The following is a 14,200-nucleotide window of genomic DNA, read 5'->3' as shown; positions in this document are numbered from 1 at the left end:
GGACCCAGCTGCTCACCTCAAATTAACCACAATGTATTTGGATCAGCCTGGTCTGGATTGGTATAGTCCACAATTAGGTAGCAAATACAAATCTCCATCCGGTGTGTTACATGAAAAAACAAAGTGAAAAAACAACAAAAGGCTGATGGTGAAATAACGTCACAGAGGGGGCTGGTAATTGGGGTCTTGGCGAGTGGGAATGCACTCACATGTGGGTGAGAGATCTCAGGCTCATATCCACGAGCACCGAACTCGTTAGTCCCTCTGTTTTTTCCTCTATTTTTTCTCCTGCTAGATCTTAGGAATCGTGGGCTAGCTGTTTGGTCTCCCCAAAGGTTCACAGTGTATGGAGATATCCCAGCTGGTATGGGCTTGTAGCAACTCCTATTCCTCTCTCAATACCTCAGATGGAACGCTCATCATGCCATCTGAGCGTTCCATCTGAGGTATTGAGAGAGGAATAGGAGTTGCTACAAGCCCATACCAGCTGGGATATCTCCATACACTGTGAACCTTTGGGGAGACCAAACAGCTAGCCCACGATTCCTAAGATCTAGCAGGAGAAAAAATAGAGGAAAAAACAGAGGGACTAACGAGTTCGGTGCTCGTGGATATGAGCCTGAGATCTCTCACCCACATGTGAGTGCATTCCCACTCGCCAAGACCCCAATTACCAGCCCCCTCTGTGACGTTATTTCACCATCAGCCTTTTGTTGTTTTTTCACTTCATGTTGTTTTTTCACTTTGTTTTTTCATGTAACACACCGGATGGAGATTTGTATTTGCTACCTAATTGTGGACTATACCAATCCAGACCAGGCTGATCCAAATACATTGTGGTTAATTTGAGGTGAGCAGCTGGGTCCACCAGAGGTGTATACATGTGATCTTGGTGTTGGCTCAACTACTCTATTCCACCTATACTCCGGATCCAAGGGTCTTATATGTACTTTTTCTAGAACTATTTTCCGTGTCTCTTCCTTAAGAGTGTGTGTTTTTTGCATTATCATTTATACAATATCTGCACCGTTTGAGATTGGATTCACTTTTGATGAAATACACCAATACACGGCAGGATTGTGCCAGATCTGGACTTTTTTAGAGTGCCGTGTTCTATCAAGGATTGTCTTTTCATTATTTTTATTATTGTTATTGTTACATAATATTATCCCCACTAGTCACCTTGTAGCTTTATCACCCACCTTCACTTTTTTTCCCATACTCTACAGCGCAAGTATTTATTTGTTATATTTTGATTTACTGAATGTAACATCGGCCTATGTATTTACCAGCCCTTGCTCAGTCTGAAATGTCTGCGTTTGGGACAGATTTTAGTTAACGTGAGCATGTGGACAGGATCTAAATAGCTCAGCTTCCCCTTCCAGCAGTAACTCCACAGCTCAGCCCCCCCTCTCAGCAGTTACTTAGCAGCTCCCCTACACTACAGACTCCACCTGCTCCCCAAGAGATTAATTTGTATGCTTGGTCTCCAATTTTACCACATCCTAGGCCTCAGTCACTTGACCTTTGCCATTGCCCTCAAATAACTTTATTTTTATTTTTTTACTAACCCTACTAAATGAATATCACTTAATTTGAGCACCCAGACCCTAAACGCTGAGCAATCAGAGCACACACAGTACAAAACCTGTCACAATATTGTGAGGCCGGCTCTCAATGCTACCAAGATGTGGATAGCTTTGCATGGCTGGAGTTTTCTTTTGCAGGCTATGAAATGCGTTTGCTTTCTCCAAATACTGTGCAACCATAAAGCACAACGCACACAGGCAGGTCTTGGGTGTTTGGCTAGAGTAGGTTCAGGAAAATTATACCCCTGCCAACTACTGTTTCTGCCAATCACTTTCCGCCAACCTGGCGCATATATGCAGCCTTTTGGCTGGTGGGCTTTAATGCCGAGCGGCTGCATACATGTGGCCCTAGGGCAGTGTTTCTCAACTCCAGTCCTCAAGGCGCCCCAACAGGTCATGTTTTTAGGATTTCCCTCAGATGAAACGGGTCTGGTAATTACTAAAGCAGTGAAACTGATCAAATCACCTGTGCAAAATAATGGAAAACATGACCTGTTGGTGCGCCTTAAGGACTGGAGTTGAGAAACACTGCTCTAGGTAAACACTTTAATGTGCCGAGATTACGCTTCCTGTGTGCTCCCAACAAAGTAACAATGCAAAAGTGCAATTGGGCGCTTTACGATCATGTGACCACCGTGACGGTCAATCACAGCTGTCACATGATGGGAATGTCTGCGTCCTCCTCCAGGCATTCAGATCCACTTAAAGAGCAAGTAAACTTCCATCTTTAAGTTTTACCTATAGGTACTGCAAATATCTCCTAAACATGCACCGTTTAGGAGATATTTACTGTACATGCATCACTGGGGCATGCACTCTGAAGGAACGACCGCTCGTACCATGAGCGGTGGCTCCTGAGCGCAAGTGACGTCATTGCGGCTCCTGACAGAGACTGAGTCCGCGAACACGGAAAAAAAAACGGGTAAAGATGGACGCAGTTTCCAGCAATAACGATACATTGCTGGAAGGCTTTGTTTTGAGGCACGTTTTACATATTGTGCTAGTATGCGATGCATACTAGCACATTATGCCTTTGCCTTGTAGGCAAGAAAAAATAAAAGTGCAGAGGTTTACAACCGCTTTAAAAAAAGGGCTGGTAGGCGTTGGGAAGGAGTTAATAGCAATACGGTGGAACCTCGGATTGCGAGTAACGCTGTTAACGAGCGTTTCGCAATACGAGCGCTGTATTTTTAAAAATCCTAACTTGGTTTTTCAAGTGTCGTCTCGCAAAACGAGCAGGAGTCAGGCCAAAGCGGGGTGCAGTAACGCGTTTGGCCTGAGGTGGTGGGGGGGCACCGGAGCCAAATGGCGCAGTTCGGAAATACTACGTTCCCGAGCCTTTCCTCGGGCCTCTCCGGCTGTTTCCGAGGCTCTCCTGCCTCTGGCCGCATGAGGTATTGCATGCCATTGAAGTCCATGCGGAACAAATTATTTTTGATTCCATCGACTTCAATGGGAAAACTCGCTTTGATATGCGAGTACTTTGGATCACAAGCATTCTCCTGGTACGGATTATACTCGTAATCCGAGGTTCTACCGTAGTGAGAAAATTAATTTGTATGGCAAGTTTGTAATCCGTCCTATCACATCTATTCCCAGAGAAAGAACACATGTCCAAGCAAATATTGGAACTTACCTGAGAAGGAACGGGAGCTAAAGGGAGAAAGTCCAGATCTGGAGAAAGATGAACAAAGAGGAATTCTTAACTTTTTAATACCCATGTCACTTTTTGCGGTGCAAATATTAAAAACAGAGTAAATTTGACTAGACATCAGCTTCTTGCGATCCCTTGTACATCAGGACTAAGACGGTACACATGAGCCGAAAACTGTCATCCAAGCTGGAAATAGCTACATCCAAGATAAGCCGGGCTCACAACGATTGAGATTATGGGGGGGAATTTGGGGGGTAGCAGCAGCCCCCATTTCAGAATACAACAGCCCAGCATCGGGAGATCGGCGCACTTAAACCTCATACACACGATCGGATTTTTAGCAGACAAAAGCGTAGGACTTTTAGTCCGAAGGGCGTTGGCCAGGAACTTGTACTGCATACAAACGGCAAAGGATTGACGGCCAACAAACACAAAACTATGTGGTTTTTCAACTCTTTAGCACCACCCTTTGGGCACCTTTTGCTAATGTTGCATTATGGTGAGCATTGCTTCTGAGCATGCATGTTTGTACTTTGTACACAAGTCCGTCGGACAAAACTCCACACGACTGGATAATGCAACAACACACAATTTTAAAGCATGCCATCCAACATTTGTCCGTGGAAAATCCGACAACAATTGTCCGATGGAGCATATAAAAACGGTCTGATTTTCTGACAACAGCCTGTCATCGCACGATTCCCGTTGGATAATCCGATCGTGTGTATGAGGCTAGGCATAGCATGGCCTGAACGGAGAGAAAAAAAAAACGTAGAGATCATCGTACAAACAAAAAATAAAAATAGTGTGTGCCCCACAAGACTGGGAGAGGGTAGAGCAACACTGAAAGCCAATAAGGTGTACTGTATGCAGCCCTCAAATTTTCCATTTTTTGCGAGTGGAAAATTGTTTCTGGTGAGGAGCTGGGCTGCCTGGGAGGGGGGGGGGGGGCGCGCCTCATGAACCCGCTCCTGTGATAGACAGAACACGTCCCAGCATTGGACTGGAATTCTGTCTATCACAGGAGCGGGGTCTGGACGCGGGGCTATGTGTAACCACGAGCAGAGTGGAGGCAACTGAAATGTAATGTGAACTCAGCTGCAACAGCTGGCTATCCGCTCTGTAATTCCGCGGCTTTTCTTTCTTCATGCTGAGGCTGCAATGGTGGGCACAGGTAAGCCTAGGATGCAATGTGGGCACAGGTAAGCCTAGGATGCAATGGTGGGCACAGGTGAGGCTACAATGGTGGGCCACAGGTGAGGCTACAATGGTGGGCCACAGGTGAGGCTACAATGGTGGGCCACAGGTGAGGCTACAATGGTGGGCCACAGGTGAGGCTACAATGGTGGGGCACAGGTGAGGCTGCAATGGTGGGCACAGGTGAGGCTGCAATGGTGGGCACAGGTGAGGCTGCAATGGTGGGCACAGGTGAGGCTGCACTGATAAAAGTTGTTAATTATTTTTGTAGCTTAATTCTGCATAACACATTTAAGTGTCATTTCATGAGATAATTTATGAGGGCGTGATTTGGGGCAGTGCAGGGTAGGGAATCGGTTGGGGCAACTGGTGGCGAGTAACCCTTAAGGCCTGGCTAGTAGCTCAGGACTTGAAATTTTGAGCCCTGCTGTATGTATGCAAATGTGTTGACAAGAACATATAGCAGAGCTAACAGAGATGAGCTCAGTCAAGGACGGTTCTTTCACTGTCCAATCAGCAGGCTAGGGATGGGGTGGAGGACACCAAACCGCTTCTACAGCCCAGAACTGTATTCCTTCTACAGTCTATAACTAATAGTGCAAGTGGCTTTGTGACAGGACTATATAAATCCTAAAACTGGTTGATCAGGAATCAAAATCCTTGTCAGATAATAGAAATGTAGGTCGTCTGTGTATTTAACTTTTCAGCTTTAATTAGTATATGAAATGGGGAAGCTTTCCAGCTGCTGTGGAATACCTCTGTTCTTCAGATAGAAGTTTAGGAATGACTTGAGGCATACCTGTCAAACTCGCACAAAAATAGTTCAAGTAAAAAGCCACAAAATGAAAAATGTTCTCAGGAAATGTCGTCTTGTACTGCAGATGACAATCGTTCAGCTTCAAGTTGATGATTAGCCTTTCTACCTCTTCCATAATCCGTGGTGACATCAGCACTTGTGCTGACAAGAAAGTTCCAACAGGAAGAGCAAGCCGAGTTATGACTCAGTCTGCTGCTGCTCTTCCTTCCTTGCCAAATAATGAGCTAGGAGCCAAGGTGTATTGCTCAAGGACAATGTCATCAACTTTACAGGCAGAGAACATAAAATGAAATGTTTGAAATGAACATGTTGTGATGCTACCCTCCCCCCCTTTTGGCGATTCATTATGCATTCGTCAGTAACAGCACAGTCACTTTCTTCAACCACCAACCTTCCAGGAATGTCAGAAGTGTTCTGTATTGTTAGGGAAATTCTGTATAAAATATTATTCTATCTTGTATGGTTTTCCCACATATTGCACACAGCACTAATAACGTTTTCATTACATGTTTGCATTCTTTCAAGTCCTGGTTAGAATTAGCCTGCCTATGTTACGCCCCTTGTTACCATAAGGCTTCATTTCCATGGATGTTTTTACAGCCACTTTGTTTAGCCTTTTTTACAGCTTAAAAACGCCTGTCCATGTTTTTTTTTTTAATATTTTTGAGCTGGAGCTCAAAAACGCAACGGTAGCGTTTTTGAGCGTTTGGTGTTTTTACAGCTCTAACACTGGAGCTTCAGAACGCACTGGTCCTGTTTTTTTTTTTGCAGCTCAAAAACGTCATGGTGGGCATGAGGCCATAGATTAACATGGAGAGCCGTTTTTAAGCTGCAAAAAACGATCAGAAAAGAGTCTGTAAAAACGTCCAAAAACGTCCATGGAAATGAAGCCTAAAAGTACTACTAAATCATTTGTATAAAAACCTTCAATTGCATCAAATAAAACAGAACAGTTATTTTGGAAAGATGCTGAGTATCTTTTGTGTCTTTTCCCTACTGCAGTAGGTTATTTATTAGAACCACTAATCAACATGAGGATAGGAGCTGCCTATCTATTTTCACAACAGTACCTAGCATCCTGCATGGCTAACCCCCCCCCACCCCCCCCCGCCACTCATCTTAGTCCTGCATTCACCAGAGTATCTGGCTGATGCCTGTGAAGCATTCACAGCCCAAGGCTGTGCATGGGAGAGCACCTGCTCATCAGCTGTGAATTGCAATGCTTGACACAGGTGCAACCCCCCCCAAAAAAAGGGTAGAGCAGTGGCTAAGTGGTTAGCACTTCCACCTAGGAGCACTGAGGGGGGGGGGTGGAGGTCACAGGTTTGAATACCAACCATGGCACTACCTGCATGGAGTTTGCCTGTTCTCCCTGTGCCTGCGTGGGTTTCCTCCCACATGCTATGACTAAGCACTGTTGAGTGCGAAACGCGTCAGTTTTTTTATCCTGTACCCTGCTGTGGTTTGACCTTTCGTTATTTTGCACAATAAAAGTGGTTTTGATTGGAGTGTGGCTGTCCAGACCTTCCCTCTTCTAATTCCAACCAGTAAGTTGCTATGAGAACAGCCTCGGTATTCACTTCAAACATTTTATTTATGCGAGCGGCATGAAAGGGTTTGGAGGACTGCTGCACAGAACATTTTGGTGGGACAAATAATGGAGGCATTAGGAAATCTTGCTACCCCGCAGAAGTGAAGCGGGTCACAAGACAGTCCCCTTGCACATGCCAATTCGGGAGCAAATGATGCACCAGCTTAGGACTCGCTCTCCGTGTATGTGAAGTCCCCTTAAGTCCAGCCGATCGCCATACTCTGGATAAGGCACACCAGGCCAGTCCATCATGAGGAAATTAATCTCCCTATACTAGCCTGCATAGAAAGAGGAGTAGGCCCCCAAAGCCACATTCTGTCCATAAAGACAGAGGTCAAAGGGCAGATAAAAAAACAAGGATCCACCATCCTTGAGAGAGGGCGAGGGCTGCATAAGAGATATGACCTTCCTGCACCATGGCTCCTAGCAATGAAACTACTAGAAAAAGGATTTACATGCATGGTTTGTCCGGGGATGAGTTTCCTGTACTGGTGGAAGGAGCCTCTGCATTTAGCTGTTTGCCTGGAGTTCAGTCTTAAATATTAAAGTGTTACTAAACCTACAACAGTAAAATCAGTCTGTATATGCAGTAAAGCATGCTTGTTATACTCACTTTAAAAGGGGATAATCCTCTGCATTGTGTAAAAAAGGCTGTTTGATCCTGTCTTTTCTGACCCTCCCCTTCATTCACTGTCCCCAATCCATCTGCTCTTAGAACAGAGCCTTGGAGGCACTCTGCACACGCTCAGTTTGGTGTGTATTGCTAGAGTTAAATGTTTTATTTTTTGGGAGGGCGCATGTGATCAGCACAGGGCCAATCAGCACTGTCCAGACAGAGGGTCAGAGGTCCTGCAACCTCATTGGACAGTAAGGGGAGAATGAAACATCCTCCTACAAGCTTTAACCAGACACTGATAGAAGTCAAAAGACTGCCGGTGATGAGAAAAGCTATTTAACAGTTTATATTTACTAAAATAATTGCATTTCCATGTTATGTGTACTGTGGGAGATCAGATATAGTGAATGCAGAGTCACAGTTTAGTAACACAAAAGTGGCAGAAGTTCATAGGCCATATCAAATACCTGAGAGGTCTGCAGGGAGTCCACCGATGGCAGGGTGACGGAAGGGATCTGAATACTCCACCATTGAGGAATGCAGAGAGTCTGTCTCCAGGCCACCAACTTTGCCCATTCTTATAGTTGATGGATGATATGTTAACACCCTTTCATAAAAAAATATAAATAAATAATATGTAAATAAGTAAAAAAACTAATTTACAATCTTTTAAAAAGGAAATTAGCAGCGGTTTTAGACAAATAAACTCAAGACTAACTGTACACAGAATAACCCCTTAAGAATTCGCATGACTGAACTCTGACTAAGTCATACAGAAGTGAATAAAACAACTCTAAACCTGTTTAACAAAAATAAAAACCCCACCTTGGCATAAGATGTAAGGCATACGGTGACAAAGTACAATTCTGAAGGTGTGAATGGGAGGGGGGGGGGGGGGGGGATGATGAAAAGGCACCATTAAGCTGCCAGTAAAATCACCTATTGTGAAATCCATAACCAAAGCCAAGCTATGCCAGAAATACCAGTCTCTACACTCTGCTTAAAGGTTGAAGCTCAAGTGTAGTGCCTCTCTAGTATCCCACAATGCAAAATGGGCGCCCACATTACATTAGGACATAGAGGCCATGCCTACGGGCCAATCTAAAGCACAACATTTATTTGCATAAACATGAGTATGGGTGGCACAATTTTGAAGAGGTAGAGCTATGAACTGGCAACCATCCAGGGCTATATGCCAGTATTAAAAGTATTTACATTGGTCAGGCTTCCAATCCAGTTGTGCTCATAAGTTTACATACCCTGGCAGAATTTATGATTTCTTGGCGATTTTTCAGAGAATATGAATAACACAAAAAAAAAAAATTCACTTTTGGTTAGTGTTTGGCTGAAGCCATTAATCAACGGTGTTTACTCTATTTAAATCATAATCACAACAGAAACTACCCAAATGACCCTGATCAAAAGTTTACATACCCTGGTGATTTTGGCCTGATAACCTGCACACAAGTTGACACAAAGTGGTTTGAATGGCTATTTACAGGACCTGGAGGATTTTGCCAAGAGGAATGGACAGCTTTACCATCTGAGACGATAAAGATCACAAATACCACAAAAGACTTTAAGCTGTCATTGATGTTAAAGGGGGCAATACACGGTACTAAAAACTGGGGTATGTAAACTTTTGATCAGGGTCATTTGGGTAGTTTCTGTTGCCATTATGATTTAAAAAGAGTAAACACAGTTGATTGATAATAAATGGCTTCAGCCAAACACTAACCATGAGTGAAAGAAATGTTTTTGTTTTATCATTCATATTCTCTGAAAAATGGGCAAGAAATCATAAATTCTGCCGGGGTATGAAACTTATGAGCACAACTGTACACATTTAAAGCGGAGCTCCACCCTAAAGTGGAACTTCCGCTCCGCTTTCAGGGGGGAGGGGGGTTCAGATACCTGTCTAAGACAGGTAATAGCACCCACTTCCGGGAGTAGTGCGTCACTTCCCGCCCCCGCACGTTGTGTTCTGGGAAACACACGGCTCCCAGAACACAGCAGGGACCAGTGAGGACGGCACTGCGCAACTCGTGCATGCGGAACGCTTCACTTCCCGATTCCCTTACCGAGGATGGCTGTTGCTGGACTCCAGGACAGTGAAGTGTCCTAATATATTAAAAGTCAGCAGCTGCAGTATTTGTAGCTGCTGGCTTTTAATATTTTTTTTTTTTTTAACAGCGGAGCTCAGCTTTGACTTTTAAGAAGTTACATTAAGCTAATGGGGCCGCAAAGTAGGTCAGTGGTTAGCACTGTTGCAGTATTGGTTAACATTTTAAAGGGGTTGTAAAGGTTTGTCTTTTATTATATAAATAGGTTCCTTTAAAGCTAGTGCATTGTTGGTTCACTTACCTTTTCCTTCGATTTCCCTTCTAAATGTTTTTTTTCTTTGTTTGAATTTCTCACTTCCTGTTTATCCTCAGTAAGCTTTCCACCATCATCCGAGCGGTGGAAAGCCATTTAGAACAGCTTACTGAGGAGGAACAGGAAGTGAGAGATTCAGACAAAGTAAAAAAACATTTAGAAGGGAAATGGAAGGAAAAGGTAAGTGAACCAACAATTCACTACCTTAAAGTGACCTATTTAGAAAATAAAAAAGGAACCTTTACAACCCATTTAAAGCTCTGCTTGTCGTCTGTATGAGATTTCTACCACAGTCCAAGAACAAACTGGCAATTTAAATGGTTTCCACTCAACAAGCTGCACCATGATTGAGGCACATTGTGCTATAAGAAACTCTAAGATGGATATGAAATTGAAGGTTCTCTGTAAAACATTGCAGAATATATCACAATAAATATGCGCACCCCTTTGTTTGAGGCATGGGTGTCTCCGACATGTAAAGACATTTCTTTTTTGCTGTTGGTTCTTCCTCGTCTTCTGAAGAGCTCTCAATGGTCAGGTCTATGACCTCCGCCTTGTTCTTACTTTTTGTCTCGGTGGGCTCTATTATTGTGTACATCTTACTGAGAAGACCAGACCCTACGAGAAAAGAGAGCTGCTTGTGAAAAGTGAACTTACTTTAGAATCTCAATCCATATCTACTAGTAATTGTACAAGATCAACTGGACTCAATTTTTTAAAAACTTAATCTACCATTTTAGTAAATTTTAAAATTATCAAAAATCTGGACAGAATAAATAGAATTTTGCGGGTGCTTCGTCACATATGGCTACCCGCTGGAGTGTGCATGCGCAACGTCGCCATATGCGTTCCAACACTTTTAAATGTGATGAGTAGCCGAATGTGACGAAGAATATAGCTAGAGAATTTAGCTGAAAGGAATTTGTCAACGTTTTAGTAATTGCTTTTCAATGAGAATTTAGCATTTGTAAAAAAAGTGTTGGAACGCATATGGCCGCATCGCGCATGTGCACTCCAGCGGGTAGCCAAATGTAATGGGTCGCCATAAGCGACAAAACACCGGCACATTTAAATTTTAACAGTCTTTGTTTACATGCTATGTAAATATTTACAAAATAATTTAAGAAGAAGTACTGAACATCTTTCCTGACCCAATAAGTGTTCAAGGCAGCAAAACCTTTTAAAGGGGTTGTAAAGCTTTGTGTTTTTTCACCTTAATGCATTCTATGCATTCAGGTGAAAAAACACCTTGCAGTCACTGGCCCCCCTCTTTTACTTACCCGAGCCCTGAATCTCCTTGGGCGCGATCCCGCGTTGCTTTCCCCGAGCTCTAGTCAGCTCTTCATTGGATGATTGATAGCAGCGCAGCCAAAGGCGGGGCCGAGTCATACACTTGGTGGCTATGGCCGCGTAGTGCATCACACGGGAGAGCGCTTCCCAGAGGGGGGGTTAGCCCTTGCGGGGAGGAGCCGCGAGAGCCTCCGGGGGACCCCAGAAGAGGACTTTCGGACTCTGAACAAACTGCACAGTGGAGGCAAGTATGACATGTTTGTTTAAAAACAAAAAAAACAAACAAACCTTTAGTATCCCTTTAAAGCTGGCCATAAACCAATAGTATAAAAAAAAAAAACTAATAAAAAATCTCATCAGTACATTTTATGACCAAGCATGAAGTTCAAAAAGTACCTCAAAACAAAAAAGTTTATAAAGTAGTTCTAAAAAAGGTAAGAAAACCTTCCGCATGCAGCTCCTCCCCCCTAAATACTTGCCTGAGCCCAATCTCTATCCAGCGATGTGCATGAGAGCAGGCTCTCTCTATCCTCACTGGCCAGAGAGGCAGCAGTGGGAGCCATTGGTTCCTGCTGTTGTCAATTACAGCCAGTGAAGAGAGCGGGGACGAGGGCTGCCCGCACTCCACGTGCCAATGGAAACAGAGCAGGCATCATTAAAATAAGGGCAAAAAAAAAGAAGAAGGATATTAAAAGCCACTGCTCCTACCTTGAGGATGCGGCGGCGATGACGTCAGCAGACCTCTACCGTTGTGTTAAATGCACGTGCTCAAGGAATCCGCCCATCATTGCTGCCGCATTCTCTTGGTAGGAGCAGTGACTCTTTATGCAAGTTTTTTTTTTTTTTTTTCCTTATTTGATTTTATGCACTCAATTTAAAAAAAAAAATACTACACTATATGAGGGCTCCCGTTAGTGAGCTTTTTTTTGCACAGTGCTTGATCCCACTGGTGACCATCACTCACTCAAAACACCAGAGCAAGAGGACGCTTCCTTTCATAGCAACGGTCTAAAGTCTCGTACTCACAATGGGATTTTCCAACGGGAATTGTGTGATGACAGGATGTTGTCAGATAATCTGACAGTTTGTACGCTCCATCGGACAATTGTTGTCAGAATTTCCAACAAAAAATGTGGGATAGCATGCTTTAAAATTTTCCGACAAATGTGTGATGTCGGATTATCCAATTGTGTGTACACAAGTTAGTCAGAGAAAAACTCCAAAGTACAAACACGCATGCTCAGAAGCAATGCTAACCATAAGACATTAGTAAAAGTTGTCCAAAGGGTGGCGCTAAAGAGCTGAAAAAACATGTAGTTTCGTTTTGTTTGTTGGCCAACAATTCTTTGTCATTTGTATGCAATACAAGTTCACGGCCTACGCTTTGTCTGATGGAAATCCAATCGTGTGTACGAGGCTTAAGGCATATCATCGTTTGCCATCTGGTGAGTGTTTAGATTGGTGGAGATGCACGGTTGTTAGATAGATAGTAGGCGAGGGACAAAGAAAAAAAAGTCCATCAAGTCCAACCTATGTGACAGGCCTTTCCCAAACACATTGGGTGAAGTGTTTATTTGATGCTGGATTTTTTCTACTTTCTGGAGAGTGGTTAGACATATCACACAAATAGTTGAAATTACCCCGATATACACAGATTTCTTTTGAATTAAGGTCACAGATTTTTATTTTGGGACTTTGTTCACACAACACGACTTTTGCATATTAAAATCACAGTTAAGCGCTGCACACCTCTTGGTTGTTTTTATTCTCGTTGTCCAGACACCACCTGCCAGACAGCATAATTTAGCCTTGCCGTCCACTAGGTTAAAGCAAAAGTTCACTATTCAACTTGTACCTACAAGTAAGCCTAAAATAAGGCTTACCTGTATGTACTGTACAGTGAATATCTCATAAATATCTACTAAACAGTGGAAGTTTAAGAGATATTCACACAGCATGCAGCCAGTGACGTCAATTCATCGCAGCCCCAGTAACCGAGCCTGAAAGGAAGACCGGGTGAAGATAAAAGCTCTGGAGGGCTCCATGTCTAGGCAAGTATCATAATGTAAATAAATAAATAAATAAATAGTGCAGCGCAAATACATAAATCTAAAAATAAAAATTATAACACAATTGATCAAACTTAATACAAAGAGTCCATAAAGTGCAAAGTGATAAAGGTGCTCCAAGCACCTTTATCACTTTGCACTTTATGGACTCTTTGTATTAAGTTTGATCAATTGTGTTATAATTTTTATTTTTAGATTTATGTATTTGCGCTGCACTATTTATTTATTCACTTTGAGATATTTTTTGGATTATATCTGCAGTGCTGGCTTGCAATTTAGTTTTATTTATTTTCCAGCGCTGAATCACTTTATTACTAAGTATCATAATGTAACCTGCAATTCATTTTTCAGGTGATTTACTACCACTTTAGGCTGTGTAAGCTTGGTTGAGGACACCCCCAACCACCAGTCTGCTGGTTTAACAATGAAGCCGTAGCAGCAGCACTCCATGCTCAATTTTTCTTCTTTTAATATACCTAAAAACCATGCATAATCCTACTGTGAGGTGGCTTTGCACAGAAGAGAAGTTGCCCTTTCCTCTAACAGAACAGACCTAGGTCTCGGCAAATAGTAAACAAGTAACTTTGTACACACAACCAGGTGCAAAATATAGTCTGCTAATCATTAACGAAGAAGAAGAAGGAAAAAAATAAATCTAAATTATATATATATATATATATATATATATATATATTTTAGAGCTACATTTGAACGGTCAAAAAAGGAAGTGCGATGAGCAGTGTCAAGACTGAAAGCAGAACTCCGGGCAAAGTTTTTTCCCCCCCCATGTTCTTGTTGCTGATCTACCTTCATCAACTATGTTCTTCTGAGCTCTGTAGTTCCTCTGTAATAGCCTGCTGAATTCCTGTTTGCAAGAACGCTGGCTGCTATCCCTCCAGTAACCTCAGCCAGTGGTCTGACACGCCCTCCTGTAGTCCTCTAAAAGCGAGCAGGGAGTCATACTTCATCCTAGCTCGCTGTAGTGGGCGGAGGGGATATCG

At 43.0% G+C, this 14,200-nt stretch overlaps 1 protein-coding gene across 3 annotated transcripts in view; it reads right to left on the bottom strand.

The window, feature by feature from the left end:
* The window catches only part of PIAS2 (protein inhibitor of activated STAT 2), a 58,296-nt gene that overhangs the window by 2,977 nt on the left and 41,119 nt on the right, over window positions 1-14,200 (bottom strand). For all 3 annotated transcript variants that reach the window (XM_040336461.1, XM_040336470.1, XM_040336480.1), the window contains exons 11-13: window positions 10,284-10,458; window positions 7,932-8,071; window positions 3,226-3,263 (exon numbers count right to left, since the gene is read on the bottom strand). In XM_040336461.1, the coding sequence (XP_040192395.1) occupies window positions 3,226-3,263; window positions 7,932-8,071; window positions 10,284-10,458 (353 nt within the window). The remainder of the gene's footprint in view (window positions 1-3,225; window positions 3,264-7,931; window positions 8,072-10,283; window positions 10,459-14,200) is intronic.

The sequence above is a fragment of the Rana temporaria genome, chromosome 1, assembly GCF_905171775.1.
Source record: "Rana temporaria chromosome 1, aRanTem1.1, whole genome shotgun sequence".
Lineage (NCBI taxonomy): Eukaryota > Metazoa > Chordata > Amphibia > Anura > Ranidae > Rana > Rana temporaria.
The sequence above is the reverse complement of the archived record's forward strand: the minus strand, read 5'-3'. Positions and strand labels throughout refer to the sequence as shown.